This window comes from Gouania willdenowi, chromosome 14 (assembly GCF_900634775.1).
Source record: "Gouania willdenowi chromosome 14, fGouWil2.1, whole genome shotgun sequence".
NCBI lineage: Eukaryota > Metazoa > Chordata > Actinopteri > Blenniiformes > Gobiesocidae > Gouania > Gouania willdenowi.
This window is the reverse complement of record NC_041057.1, coordinates 1,204,027-1,223,962: the sequence shown is the minus strand read 5'-3', so window position 1 is coordinate 1,223,962 and position 19,936 is coordinate 1,204,027. Positions and strand designations below refer to the sequence as shown.

The following is a 19,936-nucleotide window of genomic DNA, read 5'->3' as shown; positions in this document are numbered from 1 at the left end:
GTGTCGTCTGCAAACTTCAGGAGTTTCACAGAGGGGTCCCCTGAGGTGCAGTCATTGGTGTAGAGGGAGAATAGAAGTGGGGAGAGAACACACCCCTGAGGGGCGCCAGTGCTGAGTGACCGGGTGCTGGATGTGATGCTTCCCAGCCTTACTTGCTGCTTCCTGTCAGACAGGAAGTTGGTGATCCACTGACAGGTGGAGGCCGGCACTGTAAGCTGGGTGAGTTTCTGGTGAAGGATGTCCAGGATGATGGTGTTGAACGCAGAGCTGAAATCCACAAACAGGATCCTAGCGTAGGTCCCTGGGGAGTCGAGGTGGTGCAGGATGTAGTTCAGTCCCATGTTGACTGCATCCTCGACAGACCATCAGTCACTGTGTTTATATCCAGTGTAACAGGAGGACTCTCTATGCAGACCTCCTATGCTGCTGACACGTCTCCTCAGACCATAACTGTCAAGTTTTGGATTTGAAAATGAGGGAAACTTTCTGGCGCCCACCGTCCCTCCTGCCCAACCAAGCTCCAGTATCCCTTATATTTTAATATAGATGTACAATAAATCTAAAATACTCACTTATCAACCACTTACTAAATACAATAATGTGATTATAATCTGGTAGGTCGACCTTTATTAACATTAACAAGCTGTGAACATTCCTACTAGGGCTGGTGATATGAACCAAAACTCATATCTCAATATATTTTCTCAAAATGGTGATAAATGATATAAATCTAGATAATTTTATTAAATAAAGTCTGACTAGAAAAACAATTGTGGGTTAAATTTACTGATACTAAATGCCACACAGGAACATTTATTAACAAAAATCCATCAAACTGAGCTTTACATGTTCTGAGAAGTAAAAGCAGCGACTCCTAAAACTAGTATTTTGTTTCATATCATATATGAAATATTATAGTTTTCTATATCGCCAAAATAGAACACTCAATACATCTTGAATCTCGATATATCGCCCAGCCCTAATTCCTAAATTATAAAACAGCCTAAATTAAAACATAAATGTGTATATGAATCATGTGTTTATTCAATATACTTACAGTTTATATACAAGTCAACACATTGTATATTTACTGTTAATTTCACATTGCTTGTCTTTAAAGGGGACATATCATGGTTTTAAGTCCTTCCTTTTTACATATAAATCATACAGTTGTGTCTATATAAAGCTGAACTGCAATGCTTGGGTCTGAATTCCTCATTATTATAGCTCCACCCCTTTTCTACCCCTTTTCTGATGTGCTTCTGAGAGCAACTCGTTTTGGTGCTGTCTCTTTAAATGCAAATGAGACACTCCATACCCCGCCCCCTCTTCAGGTGACACTCGGTTCAACTCCACCCTGCTCGGCCATTTTTGTAGTTTGATAGAAGAGATACGGCGATGTAGCGGAGCATAAACTTTTTATTCAGAGGTTATTTACAAAATGTCAACAACGTTAGACTTGTCCATCCAGCCTTACATGTTCCAACCAGAGTCTGACCCAGTGGAGCGAGATGAAAATGAAGATGATGAACCTGCAGAACCCTAACAAGTGAGCTAACACAAGCACCGAGCTAACACAAGCACCAAGCTAACGTCACAAAATGCATTTTAATACAGTCTTTTCAAAGACAAAAACGGCAAAATGAAATGACTAATGAAAACTTTAGACTTAAATTAAATCACGTAGGCCATATCATCAAGGATCTAAAACGAGCACACAGCGCTAACATATGAAGACGGTGCAACTGCTAATGCTAACAAAACAATGACAGGGACGTCTTATCATCACACTTTTTAGCGTTATTTACAGCTTACCGAAGTGCTCTGTTCATTGTCTCCAAAGATAGAAGGAATTGAACCCTCAATCAGACAAAGTCTTTCTGTAAATCCTTCTTTATACTGGTGGAGGTTGATGAAGCAGACATCATTGAAGTGCTTCACACACACAAAAATGACCTTATCCACAGATGTGGTACATTTCTATAAAAAATAAAACTCAACCAGACACTTTGAAAAGGTTCTGATGCTGGGAGACGGTGTAATGAAGCGTGTGGGTTACTACATCCAACAACCCAACATTTTGACTTATCCTCTCGTAACTTCTGCATCCTGGAGCTTGGACTACAAAATAAAAGCGAGAAATAAAAATGGCGGATTGCTCGAAGTGTTGGACCTGGAGTTGATGTCCTAATTTGGCAGTTCTGCTGCAAATACTGTGATGTAATAGTTCAAAAAACGTAATAGAGAATAGAAAAATCGAAACAGATTGAAAAATATGAGCAAAACAGAATATAAAGATATCAACGGAGCATCTGAAGAGATTAATTTGATTTTTTTCTGTACTTCTAAGCACTCTAAATATACAACAAAATGCATTTAAGGGCTAAAAAAGTGGATTTAGCATGATATGTCCACTTTAAGTCAGACATTAACATTTTATTTTCATTATATATTTTCTGATAATGTCTCACACTCACTCATGTGGTTCTCTGGTGTTCACTAATGACTTATTAGACACATTTATTACAGACTTTACATTATTTAACACTTTATAAACAGTGTATATTTGTGGAGCTTGTGATTGGATGATTTTTCATGGTGACTTACGTGGTTCCTTCTGCTGTGGTAGACGTTAAAATTTGTGTGTAGGAATTTAGAAATGAATAGCATTTTTATTCAAGAAATAACGACTGAAAAGAAATAACATAAATGAATCATTAATATACATTAATATGAGACATTAATGTAGTTTGACCGTTTACATTTTACTTTTCCTGGGATTTAAAAAAAGACAACAAATTAAAAAAAATTCTATAAATACATCAATATATGTTTATATCAATGTGTTCATATTTATATAGGTAGCTTATATTATCATTAACACTTACATATAATATGGGTAGTATATAATGTTACTATATGTGCACTGTTTATGTATTTAGACGTCCATATATAAGGGTGCATATATGTGTATGTATATATAAGTAGCTCACAGATAAATTGGTTATAAGAGGGGTATGATTAAATAACTTCTTCCTACTCCTTTTTTGAATGTGCAAATGTTTTATTGAAATCTTCTAACTTGTTATGTGAAATTCCTTTAATTTTATATGTATTTTTTTGTTTTTACATGTTCAAAAATAAATAAATAAAATAAAATAAAATATACATATATATAAATAAATAAAAAAAAAATTTATTTATTTTTGAACATGTAAAAACAAAAAAAATACATATAAAATTAAAGGAATTTCACATAAGTTAGATTTCAGTAAATCTTTATGGAGAGGCTAATGTGCTTTAAAAAGCAGGGTATTCAAAGTTATTTATATAATTATTTACATGTTAAAGTGTTTAAACTGGGGATTTGTTATAGTGTAATAGCAATATAATTGTCACAGGTATATGTAGGTCAGACTGTTGTGCTTTTATTGTGAAGGAATGCACGTTTCATCCTGTGTTTCCGGAGGAGCTCCATGTTTCGGTACACGTCAGACTCTGTCCGGTTAATGGCCATGCTCTCGGTAATCCAGGCGTTCCCGGTGCTCGCTCTGCATCGCCCGCTCTAGGTAGATCGTTTCCCCGCAGAGATGTTGCCGTGGCGGCGGCTGCACGGGCTGCTCCGGCCGGTGCTCGGAGCTCCGAGCTGCGCGGAGTTGAACCGGCGACCTTGTCGGACGAGCGGCTGGTTTTCGACCCGGAGTTTGAGCTCAGGAAAGCCGCTGCGCAGGGACATCTTTAAAGGTAATAAAGCTTGGAGTGGAAGGACTCACCGGCAGAAGTCCATTAAAAAAACTGAGTTTTAAATATTTTAACGTGTTTTCAATGTTTTCCAGCTTTCACAACAAGATTATATTCAAACTACATATCTACCTCAATGGTTTTAATGAATCGGCTTATATATAATAATTGCATAGGCTTATTTATAATTATTAGGATCTATAAAGTGTCGTTGATATTGATTATACGGATGTTTATTTCCAACCGATTCGATGGCTGATAATTGATGATTGAAATTATACGATAATTGATTGAATAAAATCTAAGATCAGTCTGTACAAAATAACATGGAGTTTATACTTTAGGTCAGCGATTCTCAACTGGTGGGTCTCGGACAGCTGGTCATAAATAGATACTGTCATTTTGGACTTGTCTGTTTGTTTGAAAGAAACTTCTTTTGACAGGTATGCTGTAATATATAGATTTATGTTTTAGAAAATATTACGTGTCTATGTTTTCAACAGCGATTTTTGAAAAACTAAATTTGGCTGGTATGTTCCAAATGCATGATATTCTTTAGTGTGAAAGCTTATCATACTAATAGTATATAGTATATACTCATTGAGTTTGTTGTTGTTTGAACACTTGTTACAGAGCTGGAGGCTAACCTGTCGGCCATGAGGAAGAAGGCTGCGGAGGCTCTTCCCGGGAGCAGCTGGACCCCCTTCGAGATCAATCCTGGCCTCCCGCCGGAGATGTCCGACATCGTGATAGTGGGCGGGGGCGTGGTCGGCTGGTCCATCGCCTATTGGCTGAAGAAGAAGGAAAGCAGGCGTGGAGGCGTACGAGTCGTGGTGGTGGAGAGAGACCCCACGGTGAGCAGCAGTTTGACTAAAGATAAGATAGAGTCAGATGATATTTATCTAATAAACAGGTTTACAACAGATTACATGGTTCAGTATCACACTGAAAGTCCCTTTTTTGTCATCATGTGTTCTAATCCCAAAACATGGGAATCAGGCTTTATTCTGTCCCAGATGTTTCCATTTCCAACTAGGGCTGTACATTGCCATGAATCTGACGATATGATACAATTCACAACTGGCATCTCACGATACGATATATACCACAATATCAATAATTAAACATTTCACCGTTACAACGTACAAAATGGTACAAAATACAATTTATTGGATTTTCTTTTTTTTTTTAAACTAAATGGAAATTAATTGTAATTCAAACCAACATCAAAAACAAGTGAAATGTTTATCAAACTGTTAAATTATATTTTTTTAAAAAAGTTTAAACTTTTGCTTCTACAACAGATTCTGATTCTGTGAAGTTCTTAAACTCTTTAATAAAAAGTAACCACATATATCTATAAACATACCCAGTCTGTTTTATGAAAATAAAAAGTCAGAGGAGTGAGGTAGTTTAACAAGGCCTGATAGTGCGTTCACTGACACCTAGTGGCCAGGCGTTTAAGTGCTATGCTAATGTTAGCGCAATTAAATAGTTTTTACGTTAAAAAACATTTAAAAAATCGATTTGGACATTTTTTGGATTGATAAGATAATCGTGCGGTGAAATATAGCGATTTATCGCCGAATCGATTTTTTCTTACATCCTTATTTCCAACCAGGGAGTTATATGCTCCAGTTTACAGTTTTTATGGACATCAGATTGATATGACAGCACTGTAAAGTGTACATGAGCCTGAGTTCAGTCTAAAGGTTAAAGTGTTCCTCCTTCACTTTAAAAAACACACTGAGGTGGATTCACCAGAACGCACGCACGCACACACACACACACACACACATATCATTAATTTGGTCCAAAGACAAAAAACGGACGATGCCAGTGATGGACTTCATCTTTAGTATGAAGATGAACACAGTAATTGATAGGGCTGCTCAATTGGAGAAAAAATTATAATCACAATTATTTTAGTCATAATTGAAATCACGATTATTCAAATGATTATTTGTGAAACCAAAAAGTTATTCATTTTTTGTGCAAAACAATGTAAAACTAAACAAAACACTTGTTACACGTGATGTGTCTTTGCTCTAAGTCTTCATCATTAAACCCAAAGTGTTTCCATATCATAGAATTTGACTTGTCTTGGTTGTTTACCAGCGTTTTTTCTGCGTTTCAGACCGCTAGCAAAAACTCTCCTCGTGTTAGCTAGGCTAGCTTTAGCTTTAGCTTTGAGAGGGGCGGGACATGCCTACGCATACACTAAACAATTCAAAGTTAGTATTAATAGTTTTTCTCGTGTGTGCCAAATACATTGTTCTCGTAGAAATTATTATTTTTCTTCTGCAACTCATTTGTCGTAGAACTCCTCCTACACTATTAATACAGCACTAATGACACATATGTCATCTCATAGGGACAATGTCAAGGATGTGCATTCGACCTTTTTTGGAGCCAAAATATCAAGGTTAAGGTCACGTCAAAAAAAAATATTACCGTATCTCTACGAATATTTATCGTACAAGTTCAATGCTTACATTTATGAAAAGCTCATCTGGAGTATTTTATTTAATGAGACCGAAGCTGTACGACCTTCCAGTAAAAAGATTGGTTCATGACGTCACAAAAAAATACTTTTTTCCCTATAACTTTGGTACTGGTACCATTGAACAACATTTCCTTTCAATGTGTGACCTTGACCTTTGCTCAAGGTCATATTTAAGGTCAAGAACTCCTCATAAAAGTAAACAAAGTGAGACCTCAACGCTCTCAGGACGACGAAGCTCAGCCAAAAAAAAAATACATTTATCTCTCTAACTTGGCCACACATTGAGATACAGTGCTCAGACTGGTACCATTGAACAACATTTCTTTTCAACGTGTGATATTTAAGGTGAAGGTCAGTCTTCTGTTTTTCCAGCATTATTACTTTAAATTTATTTAGTAAAAAGAACAAAGTTGCTTACAAATCCAGACACAGGTTCTCATTTTTGAAATACGTATCTTGCCTAGTGTTATTTTTGTAATCGTTGAGTGTAATAATCAGTTTGTGTGTTCTCTGATCATGCTCTGTCTTCAGTACTCCAGGGCGTCCACCGTGCTCTCTGCAGGAGGGATACGACAGCAGTTTTCTCTGCCTGAGAACATCCACCTCTCTCTGGCCTCGGCCGACTTCATGAGGAACATCAACGTGAGTCAGAGCTGATCTAATGTGACGGAGGCCAGTAAATAAATGTGTGAAATAAGTGACAAAACAGAGTAGAACAAACCGGACTTTGATCTGAATCTAAAACTGTAACGGTGTTTATGTCAACCCTAACCCTGTGTTGTAAATGTCCCACTAACGTATCCACTACAAACTCAAAGAGTATATACTATAGTATGATTAGGATGGTGAGCGTTCCCACTGAAGTATACTTCTAAGTTTCCCAAGATGCATCTGGAACCTTCAGCGTTAAAAACCTTGTTCACACTGAGGCTAAATATCTCTGATTCTCTACCTTTACTTTGAAAGTTCTGAAAACATTTGAAGTGAGAAAGTTACCAAGTAGAATATCAACATGTGCTCATTAGATCATAAAACTCACGTAGACACATTTCATTCACACATTTTCAGAGACCCTCCATTGGTCTACTGACTAAACTTCCTGTTAACTTCAAAATAAGAGCACTATTTACGAAAGAGTTAAAAAAAAAAACTAATGGAAGACAAGAATAAATGCTTTTATTTTTTAGCTTGAAACTGGTCCCAGGACCATTTTACATTGAGCTCCCAATGCATCATGGGACGGTTGAGTATGACTCGTGTGCCCACCATGCATACTTAGAAAATGTCCCCATATAGTATACATCCTGGTGTTTCTCACATACTAAATCTATTCATACTATCTAATATGAACACACTACATCAGTGGTTCACAACCTTTTGATATCAAGAATTACTGATGACCCCAAAGACATTTTTTTCTAGAATTACTTTTTGATCATGTTTGTTACACTGTATGTGGGTCAATGTCGTGACCATAAATATTCTGTCCAACTCCATTTCTTTTAGTTAAAAAAAAGCTTTAAATGCATAAAGATATTTAGTAACTTAGTTACTAAATGACTTCTGTCATTTATTCAAAGTGTCCAAATGTCATGTGGTACGACAGTCTGGCCATGCATGCTCAGATATTTAACTGCATTTTATTATTAATAACTAGATGTTTATTTTACAAAGTGAAAGTATAGAATACAGTTGTTTAAGATTGTGTTTTATTTTAAAAAAGAATAACTAAAAAAATTCCTGATAAGAATGACATTTTTAAAAAATTTTAATCAATTACTAGACATTTCAAGTGACCCCATTTTCTAAATTTCCTTTAGTCATTTTGGAGTAATTTTGTGTTTTGTGTATTTTTGTTTTGGACACCTTTTTGTCATGTTTATTTTTCAATGTTGTTTTGTGGGTTTTTGTCTGCATTTGTGTTTTTGTCGCTTTGTGTAAATTTGTATGTTTTTGTAGTCATTTTGTTGTTGTTTTGTCATTTTGTGTATATTTGTCATCATTTTGTGGGTTTTTGTTTGTTTTTTAATATTTTTTTCTGTTGTTTTGTGTATTCTTGTATGTTTTTGTAATCACTTTGTGTATTTTTGTTGTTGTGTTGCACTAAAGGTGACCCCACATGTGATACGGACCCCCGGGTTGAAAAACGCTGCACTACATACTCAGGATTAGGACGTTAGGATGACATTTACACTAACGCAGAGTTAAGTGGTCTGGAGGATCAAGCATGATGTAGTTTTTTTCTTGGAAGGTTTTAAACCACATCACTAACCTAGAATTAGAAAACCCAGGTTAAGATAACTCTGAGTTCTGCTCCAGTGGTTGTGTGGGTAGAATCCTCGGCAGAGAAGCTCAGACCGGTGTTCCCACGCCCCCACAGAGGTGTGGTCTCTCCAGCAGCATCTCTACCCTGTTCATCAACACAAACATGTTCTTTACACATTTATTAGGAGGATAAATGCAGATATAAACATGAACATAAATTGATCACCTTTTCTAACATGTGTTTGTGATGTCAGGAACATCTGGGCGTGCTGAATGAAGACCCAGTGGATCTCCAGTTCAACCACTCAGGATACCTGTTCTTAGCTAGTGAGGGCGTGGCTCACATTATGGAGGAGAACTACAAGACCCAGAGGTGTGTGTACACACACACACACACACACACACGATGCAGTGCGAGTTTCTTCATTTTCTAAATTCCGTCCAGTTGGTCCAGCCAGCCACTCTTCGTTGGCTAGCAGTGTGTAGCTAGCTGCCAAAATGAGCCAAAAGCAGTGAAGAGTGGCAGAAAATGGGCAAAAAAGAGGAAACAGGTGGTATGTGAGGGCAAAAGGAAGCTTAAATGAGCAAAATGTGGCCAACAATAGTGAAATAGGGCAAAAATATGGAACAAAATGTAGGGAAAAAAGAAACTATTTATTGGAAAGGAAAGGTGTTTACTGGGCCAAAGGTAACTTATTTGGATGGAAAAGTGTCAAAAATGTACAAAAAAGGGATATTATTGGCAAAAGGGAAAGTAAAATCTGAAAAGTGTCAAAAATGTTGAAAAGGGGCAAAAACGGGACTCTTTTCATCACAGCTTTATCGTGGTTTTAATAAATATTTGCTAATCTAACTTTGGTAGCCTCAGAGATTTATGAAGTTCTACTCTAGGTGGTGTCCTCTATAGATGTAGTGGACTGGTCTGGACACTACGCCTGGGTTCACGCTGCAGGAAAATTTGGCCCAAATCCAATTTTTTGGAAGTCAAGCGTGAACACGACCCATATCTGACCTTTTCAAATCTGATTCAGGCCACTTTCATATGTGGTCCTGAATCAGATACAGATGTGATCTTTATCAATGAGACCTCAGTGTGAACGATGGAGGAGGATTTAATGTGCATTTGATCGGTTGACGTCACTTTATAGCGACAGCAGTGAGTGAGTGAGAGAGTGATGTCAGTGAAGGGAACAGACAGGGACAGAACGAACGCATCCACTGTTAAATCAATTCTTTTTCTGCACAAGAACATGGATCATCCTTAGATTTGATACATTGATTGTGTAAATAGATCCACTGTCTACACGTGTTGATCTAATGTTGACATAACAGGTTTTAATTATGGGTTTGAGGTCAGGCTCCAATATAAATACCTAATGTCTGTCGAACCTATTTAAAAGCAAATCAGCACAAAACGCCAAAACTAAATATTTGTCTCTTTTTTATCTCCTCGTCGTCCTCTGCACCTGATCATTCATTCTCTGGCTCCACGGCACAAAAACTCAGAGACAAACGCGTCAACATGTGGCTCAGATTGGAACCACAAACCGTTCACACTGGACTCTGATACATTTTCAATGGTCATGTGAACGGATGAACAAAAAATCATGTCAGGTTTGCAGTGTGAACGCAGCCTAAATGCAAGGACTGCATTTTTGTCCCAGTCCATCCCCACACACACGTGTACACACACACACGTGTACACACACACACACGTTGTGATTGGAGCTTTGTGATCATGTGGTTTCAGTGATGCTGGAGCTAAAGTTCGTCTCCTGTCTGCGTCTCAGCTCAAACACAAGTTTCCCTGGATAAACACTGATGGTGTCGTATTGGCTTCATATGGTGAGCACACACACACACACACACACGCACACACACACACACTAACTCTGTGTGTGGCGTCTCAGGGCTGGAGAATGAGGGCTGGCTGGACCCGTGGATGCTGCTGAACGCCTTCAGGAGGAAAGCCCTCTCCATGGGGGTCATTCAGTGCCACGGGGAGGTCACAGGTAGGGAACCAGGCCTTTTCATCCAACATCAGTGCCTGACCTAACACAGAAACATTAGTCCATGTGTTTCTCCTGCAGATTTTAAATATTCCATCCAAGTGCTGAGAAACGCTGACGGGGAAGAAGTGACTCTGAAGAGCGTTAAATCTGTTAAGGTGAGTTCTTAAAGTTATTCTACATCAGATGTGGGAAACTTCTATTAAAGTGGAGGTTAAAAAATAATGTGTCTGATCTAAGGCCACATGATCAACATTAACGTCAGCATTTAGAATAATGAGCATTAATACAAGAAACTACAAAGGAGTTTTAGTCTGATTTTTTTGATTCATTTTATGTAGTTTTTGTCATCGTGTATTTGTTGATTTGTGTGTTCTTGTACGTTGTTGCAGTCATTGTGTTCGTTTTGCATTTTTTTTGACTCATTTTGTGTATTTTTGTTTTGTACACCTTTTTGTCTCGTGTATTTTTGATGTCATTGTGTGGGTTTTTGTCTGAATTTTGTGTTTATGCTGTTGTTTAGCATATTTATGTATTTTGTATGTTTTTGCAGTAATTTTGTGTATTTTTGTGGTCGTTTTGCATTTCTGTCATTTTCTGCATTTTTGGAGTCATTTTGTTTTTCCTGTGATTTTGTGTATTTTTGTTGTCATTTTGTGGGTTTTTGTTGTCGTTAAGTATATTTTGTGTTTGTTTTGCATTCTTTGGAGCTTTCTGCGTCTTTGGAATCATTTTGTGGGTTTTTGTTGTCTGTTAGTATATTTTTCTGTCGTTTTGTGTATTCTTGTATGTTTTTGAAGTCATTTTGTGTATTTTTGTGGTTGTTTTACATTTCTTTTAGTAATTTTCTGCATTTTTGTTGTCATTTTGTGTGTTTTTCTTTTCTTTTTCAGTTTTTTTGTTGTCATTTAGTGTGTTTTTGTCTGAATTGTTGTCGTCGTTTTGTGTATTTCTTTGTTCCTTTTGTACTTCTTTTTGTGTGTTTACTTTGGTGACCGCTCTAAATTAGGCTGAGGGCCACCTGTTGCCTATGTCTGTTCTACATTGAGTTGTGTGTGTGTGTGTGTGTGTGTGTGTGTGTGTGTGTGCATCAGGTTCAGATGCCCAACAGTCTGGAGTATCAGCCTGTGGAATGTGCCATTGTGGTGAACGCGGCGGGGGCGTTTTCAGGGAAGCTGACGGAGATGCTGGAGGTCGGGGTCGGATACGGAATGAATGAGATTCCTCTGCCCGTCGAGCCTCGCAAGAGGTGGAACACACTCTGGGATTCATACACACACACACACACTTTATGTATGGAGTGAAGAAGAGGATCATGTCTTTAAAAGAAAAATATCACAAAAATTCCAATTACTCTGGAATTATAAAAAAAAATTGTTAAACTAAACCTAACATTTAAAATAAAACAATTTGTTTATAATTACTAAATTTTAAAATGCCTGCTGTTACGTGTCAACTGGTCATCGTGTTATCCTGTGACTGGTTCTAAAAACTGTAAACAGATGTGTAGCTTTTTCTGAAGCGTGTAATTGTAATAGTTGATGTTGATGTAAAATGGAGTCACCAACTGTGATGATTACCAGTTCTTCTTCTTCTGCAGGTTTGTGTTTGTGGTCCACTGTCCCGATGGTCCCGGCCTGGACTCGCCCTTCCTCATCGACTACTCAGGCGTTTACTTCAGGAGGGAGGGGTTGGGGGGCAACTACATCTGCGGAGCGTCACCGGAGGAGGTCGGTGCCTCCAGCCCATCACAGGAACACGTGAGCGGTTCGTGTGACCTTTGACCCCTGTGTCTGCAGAGCAAGGAGCCAGACGTGGGAGACCTGGAGGTGGACCATCAGTTCTTTGAGGAGAACGTGTGGCCCTCGCTGGCCTCCAGAGTTCCAGCCTTTGAGAAGCTGAAGGTGAGGCTTCGTCAGCTCTGAACGTTCACCAACATTAGGCAGGAAGTTACAATTATTATCAGACCACCTGATGACGACAGAATGCACAAAATCACTCCAAAAACACCACCAAATAAACACAAAACTACTCCATAAAAACACAAAATGGCTTCAGAAACACACCAGAGCAAAACAAAAACACAAAAGTGACTCAATAAACAAAATATCAATAAAAGAAAACTGCAAAAAACAGAGCACACAAAACCACAACGAGCATTTACACAGGAAACTACATAAGTACTACATTGTTTTCATAATGTGTATTTACTAATACATTTTGTCTGTTTATTTTTGTGGTTGTTTGCATTTCCTTTAGTCATTTTATACATTTTGAGTCATTTTCGGAGTATTTTTGTCATTTTGTCTCTGATTTTGTTGTTGTTTTGTGGGTTGTCTGAATTTGTAGTTTTGTATATTCTTGTATGGTTTTGCAGGCATTTTTGGGTTTTTTGCATTTCTTTTAGTCATTTTCTGCTTTTTTTGAGTGGTCTTGGATTCATTTTGAGTATTTTTGTCCTCATTCTGTCTTTTTTCTTTGATTTTTTTGTTTGTTTATGTCGTCGTTTTGTGGGTTTTTGTCTAGAATTTGTTGTTGTTTACTATGTTTTTCTGTCTTGTTGTGTATTCTTGTATGGTTTTGGAGTCATTTTGTGTATTTTTTGGGTCGTTTTGTATTTCTGATGATGAAAACACAAAATGAATCGATAAACAAAATGTCAATAGAAGAAAACTGCAAAAACAAACAAAAGCACAACATGAATGCATATCCATGCCAAAAAGAGAAAAAAACAAAATAATAGTTAATATTCCCAGAGGAGGGGGAACATGGCCGTCTGAACCGTCCTTTAATGATGTGTTTCCTCCTCTGCAGGTGTGCAGCTCGTGGGCAGGTTTCTACGACTACAACACTTTCGACCAGAACGGCATCATCGGCCTCCACCCTAACATCAGAAACATGTATCTGGCCACGGGCTTCAGCGGCCACGGCCTGCAGCACTCGCCCGCCGTGGGCCGCGCCGTGGCCGAGCTCATCCTGAACGGGAAGTACCAGACGCTGGACCTGAGCGCCTTCAGCTTCAGACGGATCATGAAGCAGGAGCCGGTGATGGAGAGGAACATCGTGTGAAGGATTAGTTACAATCTGTGTATGGAGGAGGATTAGTGCCACAAAAACAGTTGTGGGCTCTTAAAGTATTTGGGCAAAATTTTGACCAAATTTGGATTTTTAAACAAAATGATCATTGAAGTTTGAATCTTTCAAATTCTTTTCACTTATTTTCTAATTTTTTTTACAAAAATGTTTTGAATAAATCATTTTTGAGTTTTTCTCAGCATATTGATTATATTCATAAGCACACGCTCGCGGAAGTTGTTTTTCTATTTTAAGATTAAATTCTGACTTTTTTGTGAGAAACAAATAATTTAAATTATTCATCTTTGGAACAAATTCTTTTTACTATTTATCTTTTTTACTAAAATGTTTTCTCAAAATTCCAAGATTAAATTCCAAATTCAATGTTTTGAATGAAAATGTTTTCCCAGAATACTGATTATATTCATAAGCACACACTCCTGGGGGCGTGTTTATGTGACTCTGCGGCGGCGTCTGCGTGCGTCACTTTGGCACTGATAAAATACAGTCAAGTGGTGAAAATGTAGAAGTTCCTTTTTTTTTTTTTTTTTAAAATACAATTATCAGAACATACAAAGAAAGAAATAAAAGTAATCTTTTCCACCCGGTACTAAAGTCCAGGGGCCGGTATTGGCCCACGACCCAGTGGTTGGGGACCCCTCCTGTATACAGGGTGTACCAGCCTTACGTCTAATGTGAGCTGGATATCAGGGAAAGTCAGGTTTCTGTTATTCTGACTCGAAACTGAAACTTAATTTTCACCGTGTGGTTCAGGTCATCTCAGGGGAAACACGACGAGAACTTTCACTGACCTTTGACCTCCACTGACCTCAAATAAAGGATTTTAAACCAGCCCAAAGTATTGTGACTCTTCCCTTTATGACATTTGCTTTAAAAAGATCCATACACTTTAAACCAGGGGTTTTCAACCTTGGGGTCAAGAAACAAGGAATAAACTAACAATTTTAGCCCATTTGCTTATTTTTTACCTTTTTTCACACCAAACTCACCATATTTTAACCAATTTACATCATTCTTGCCATATTTTGGCTCCTTTAAATGCATTTTTGCTACATTACTCCCATTTCTGACACTTCTACAATAAATTTCAATGCATTTTCTGCAACTTTTTCCCACTTTCAAGACATTTTCTGCACTTATAAACCCTTTCCACCTCTTTTATTCTCTTTTCACCATATTTCATGCTTATTTTTGCCAATTTAACCACATTCACCTTTTATCATGCCCATTATTTGCCAGTTTAAACTAATTGTTCCAATTTTGACACTTGAACCCTTTTTCACCACTTTTTTTGTCTATTTTTACCCACTCTGCAACTTTTTAACCAATGTCTGTGGATTTTAAAATCCCATTTCACCACCTTTTCCACCATTTTTGGTCACTTTTCACCCATTTTATTTTTGATTAAAACAAGGATTTCCATATATATATGGCAGAGGTACTGTCCATCTTAGTGTTTTAGAAGTGACCATTTATTTATCGTACTGTCATTTTAAGGGTAATTAATATCGATATTGTCATTTTCTATAACACCAGAATAGAAAACTCGATATATCGTCCAGCCTTAGTCATAACACACATTTGCTTTTGTATGCGGACAATTTTTGCCATTTATTTTACTGTAACAGACTTATTTTTGATACGCTGGACAAACAATTTTCCCCGTAACACAATTGTTTTTCACGTAATAAACATCTCTGTCCTGATAAATCAGTGCTTTGGACTGAATGATAAGTGAGGCTAAGGCCATAAAATCAAAGTGAATGAACTCCTGTGGTGCGTTAATGGTTTAGTAAACGTGAATCCAGTGGTGTTAGTGGAGTACAGCCCTGACCACTCACATAGTTTGGCTCAGAGCATTTCATTTTAATGCTAATGTGAGGGCAGCTTTGGATGGTGGGGGAATGGAGGGGTCCCTTTGTGAGGCCTGAAGGAGCGTGAGTGCCCGGCCCCTCTGGCCCCCCCTCGCATGGACAAACCTTCTGCCTCACAGAAGAACCTCCAAAGGTTCGTGGGTTCCTCAGCGCTCCCAGGGCTGTAAATCTGCGGCGACATGTGGCTGGGATTAGGACATTTCACTGTGGATTAAAATCTTTCCAACGCCTCCATGGAAAGAAAAGTGGCCCCAGAAGGAGTGTGAACTGGTCCCAGCAGCAGAGACCCAGAGAGCACTGACTGAGCAGGTAAAAACACCTCCAACTTCTCTTTACATCTTCAAACACACATTATCACTGATCACATACACTAACAACACTCAGCTCAAATCTTCAAACCTGACGTATTAAACGCACTTTTTACTTTCCAACTAGGGCTGGACGATATGACCTTAAAACTTACATCTTTATATTTTTTCTTAAAATGGTGATATAGGATATAAACCTCAACATTTTTAACTCAAAGTCAGACCATAAAAACATTTCTGGGTTAAATTTGCTGATGAAAAATGCTACACAGGCTCATTTATTAACAATCAGCTGCACAATATGTTCTTCTTTTGGCTTTTTCTCCTCTAAGGGACAGCACGTGTGAGTGAGTTCTGTATAGTGTGGCTTGTTTAGGGGAAGGTCTGGGATAGAACAGGATCAGAAATCCATCTAACAGAGCTTTTTATGTTCTGAGAAGTAGTGAAAGCAGCGACAAAATGAGCTATAAAATATATATATCTCGATATAAGCGATATTGTAATTTTCTATATCACCAAAATAGAAAACTCAATATATCTTAAATTTTGATATATTGCCCAGCCCTATTTCCAACATGGATTATATTTATATTAATTATTACGTTACTAATAACTAAGATATAAATATTTTCATATACAACTTTTTTTCAAGAAATGTACTTTGAAATGTATTCTCCTTAATTTGCTTAAAAAAGTTGTCTGAATAAATAAATAAAACCTGAATAAAACCTTAACATAATATTCTAAAAAAGAAGACAAAATTAACATGCTGGAATTATTCATTTCATAAGGATGTATATATAGTCCAGACAAACAGATGAAAAAAACTATTTTAAGTTTTTTTTTGTTTGTATCACATATACATGTATATTTTATGAATATATTATTTAATAATATGTCTTTTTTTATTGTAAATGTCTCATGAATGAACTAAAGTTTCAAAAAATAAAATGTACGACTGCTGAGAAAATAGTCACAAGTTTATCTAAGAGTTTTATGAGAAACAAACAAAGGAACATGGCTGTTATGTAACGCTCACAGTGACCACATGGTACCTGTTGGTCAGTAACTCCATGCTGGGCGTGAGGAGGAGAATGTGGTTCTGTCTGACGTGAAAGAGGCCAGTTTTTAACCTTCAAAACTTACATTTGTCCTAACATACTTTAATTTTCCCATAGTGATGATTATCTCATTTTTTAAACTATTTTTTAAGACAAATCTTCTTTTTGTAATGGACATTTTATTTTGTAAACATCATTGATTTATTTTTTGTCATTTTATTCCATTATGTTTTTTTTTTATCGTACCAAACGTTTACCAGTATTTTTGTAACAATATTTATATTTCATAACGCACCTTTGAGACGATTTTGTTGTAACAGAATTATTATTTTACTCCGCCAACGAGGTAATAAATGAATTTTCATTTGTGTTTATTTTTTGTTTGTTAGCAAAAGTATTTCACAGATTTTAACCTTAAGCCATTGAAGATTCCATTACATGTTAGAGGGAGATCCAGATTAATATACCGTCTCTGGATGGAGATAAAAAGTCTTTTTTATTGAAATGTTTTATTTTTTTGATTTAATAATGAAGAAACAAATGTACTAGCCATAATATGGCCCAAATACAAAAAAGATTATCTCAATCAAAAAACATTTTCAATCAAAAAAACATTTTTTTTGATTGAATAATAAAGACACAAATCAACCTCCATAATTCTGGACAGTTCAAAATTCGAAAAAAATATCTCATTATTGGAGAAATTTCAAAAAAATCATATTTCTGTAATTGACAGACCTTTATTAAATTTGACTCACTTATGTGGAGTTGGTTTTTCAATTTTCCCACCAAGTTTCAGTCGGATCAGGTCCAGATTGCGTATTTCATTGCAATATTTTGAAAAAATGGGCGTGTCTAAACATTGTAACCAACTGTATGGTTATTATTGTTCCGCCTTTAAAGTGTGAATGATTATGAATACATTGATCCAGATAACTATTAATACCTGGAAAAAAGAGGAGATTCGGATCTTGGAGGAGCTCTGCGCTCCCTTTGTGCGACAGTTAAGAATCTTTTTAATGAACGTTTATTGTTTTCTTATGGACAATATGGTCATAACAGACCTTTATGTGATGAATCTGTATTTGTTCTTGCATCTTTCTGCAGCTCCAGGATGTTCCAGCTGCTCCAGGGTCACATCCAGCCAGCCGGACACCCAAACCCAAAAACACGCCTGGTCACCAAAGACGGCCACTGCAACATTGAGTTGGGCAACGTTGAATACAGCAACCACTTTGCGTACCTGCTGGACTTCTGGACCACCTTTGTGGAGATTCGCTGGCGCTTTGTGATCCTTCTGTTTGTGGCTTCGTTCATGGGCAGCTGGTTTGTCTTCAGCTTGCTCTGGTACTGGATCGCCAAGAACAACGGGGACCTGAGCGGTCAGAACCGCACAAACGGACACCTCCGGTGTATAGACAATGTCAACGGCCTCACCACGGCGTTCCTGTATTCGTTAGAAACCCAGACCACCATCGGGTACGGAGGCCGGGCACTGACTGGACACTGTGCAGGCTCTGTGGCGTTAATCGTGGTCCAGTCGCTGGTTGGGGTCTTCATCAATTGTTTCATGTGTGGTGTCATCTTGGCCAAGATCTCTTTGCCCAAAAAGCGGGCGAAGACGGTCACCTTCAGCGACACGGCGGCCATCTGCTTGAAAAAAGGAAGTCTGTGCCTCTTGATCAGGGTGGCCAACCTTCGGAAGACCTTATTGATCGGTAGCCAGATTTACGGAAAGCTGCTGAAGACAACAACTACACCCGATGGAGAGACCGTCATCCTGGACCAAGTAGACATCGACTTTGCCGTTGATGCAGGGAAAGACAACCTGTTTTTTGTTTGCCCGCTGACCCTCTATCACGTGATCGACCGCTCGAGTCCTTTCTACAAGCTCTCCGCGGACACGCTCCCCCAGCAGGACTTTGAGCTGGTGGTGTTTCTGGACGGGACGGCTGAGTCCACAAGCTCCTCCTGCCAAGTACGCACCTCCTACATTCCACAAGAGATCCAGTGGGGCTACAACTTCCTGCCCATTATCACACGCACAAAGACGGGGAAATACTACGTGGACTTCTCCAACTTCTCCAAAAGCGTTCGGGTTGCGGTGCCGCATTGCGCCAACTGCTTCGAGACCGAAGCTGACCAAAAAAAACACAATAGCAACAATGAGGAAAATCACAATAACTTGACGAAGCGAGGGATTGACAACCTGGGCTTCCAAGTGATCGACATTCCCGACTCTGTGGACGTCACTAAAATGTAAAACTCCTCATCGGAACACATCATCCCAAACTGTGTGATGAAACGTTTTGCTTCTCAGCAGCAAAATGTTGGATAACCCCAAGAAGAACTACAACCAAGTGTTAACTAGGGATGTCCGACATTAGCTTTTTCGCAGTTATTGTCCAACCCTTAGGATCCTAGAGCATTTAAAGTGTATTTGTTTGCTCTTATAATCCATCTCGTTTGGTCGGTGTGAACACGCAAACAAAGTTTTGAGCAGATCAAATGGTAAATTCTAGAGTGATCGTTTCTGTCGGTATCGGAGAGTTTCTAATCTTAGTCTAGCGCAATTAGGTTCACTGTGAACACAAGCGCTCTCAGAGCGGATCAAACACTACGATACACATCGCGATATATCAATAAATCAATAATTAAAAATGTCACCTTTACAAGTACTAAATAGTATGAAATGCAATGCATTTAAGTTATAAAACTAACTGTAATTCAAGTACCAATATTAAAAAACAAGTGGTACGTTTATCAAACTGTCAAATTACATTTTTCAAAAAGTTAAACTTTTGCTTCTACAACAGATTCTGATAAGTTCTTAAATTATTTTTTTTTAAAGTAACGACATACATGTATAAAAGTGTTCAGTATGTTTTATGAAAATAAAGTGCAATCAACTTCCAGCTAAAATAAATTGAGGAGTGAGGTAGTTTAATGAGGTCTGATGGTGCGTTCACTGACACTTAGTGACCTGGAGTTTACGTGCTAAGCAGATGTTAGCGACAATAACTGATTTTTTTTTTTGTCGCTAAAAAGCATGATTTAAAAAATTCTTTTGAACATT

At 37.8% G+C, this 19,936-nt stretch overlaps 2 protein-coding genes across 2 annotated transcripts; both read left to right on the top strand.

The window, feature by feature from the left end:
• Positions 1 to 3,469: 3,469 nt before the first annotated feature.
• On the top strand, positions 3,470 to 14,449 carry LOC114475618 (FAD-dependent oxidoreductase domain-containing protein 1-like). Its single transcript, XM_028466599.1, has 11 exons — positions 3,470 to 3,744; positions 4,375 to 4,595; positions 6,779 to 6,889; positions 8,767 to 8,885; positions 10,263 to 10,357; positions 10,423 to 10,524; positions 10,603 to 10,679; positions 11,616 to 11,770; positions 12,122 to 12,251; positions 12,321 to 12,425; positions 13,336 to 14,449. Exons 1-11 carry the CDS (start codon positions 3,591 to 3,593, stop codon positions 13,588 to 13,590), a joined length of 1,524 nt encoding a protein of 507 aa, XP_028322400.1. The 5' UTR covers positions 3,470 to 3,590; the 3' UTR covers positions 13,591 to 14,449.
• Positions 14,450 to 15,756: 1,307 nt separating this feature from the next.
• On the top strand, positions 15,757 to 19,123 carry LOC114475903 (ATP-sensitive inward rectifier potassium channel 1-like). Its single transcript, XM_028467086.1, has 2 exons — positions 15,757 to 15,800; positions 17,968 to 19,123. Exon 2 carries the CDS (start codon positions 17,975 to 17,977, stop codon positions 19,121 to 19,123), a length of 1,149 nt encoding a protein of 382 aa, XP_028322887.1. The 5' UTR covers positions 15,757 to 15,800; positions 17,968 to 17,974.
• Positions 19,124 to 19,936: the final 813 nt, after the last annotated feature.

Bases quoted from the DNA above. Each gene is read 5' to 3' on its own strand.
- LOC114475618 (XM_028466599.1), top strand. From the start codon at position 3,591: ATGTTGCCGTGGCGGCGGCTGCACGGGCTGCTCCGGCCGGTGCTCGGA. The intron at 10,680-11,615 runs GTGAGTTCTTAA...TGTGTGCATCAG, and splicing joins AGAGCGTTAAATCTGTTAAG to GTTCAGATGCCCAACAGTCT. The intron at 12,252-12,320 runs GTCGGTGCCTCC...CTGTGTCTGCAG, and splicing joins GCGGAGCGTCACCGGAGGAG to AGCAAGGAGCCAGACGTGGG.
- LOC114475903 (XM_028467086.1), top strand. From the start codon at position 17,975: ATGTTCCAGCTGCTCCAGGGTCACATCCAGCCAGCCGGACACCCAAAC.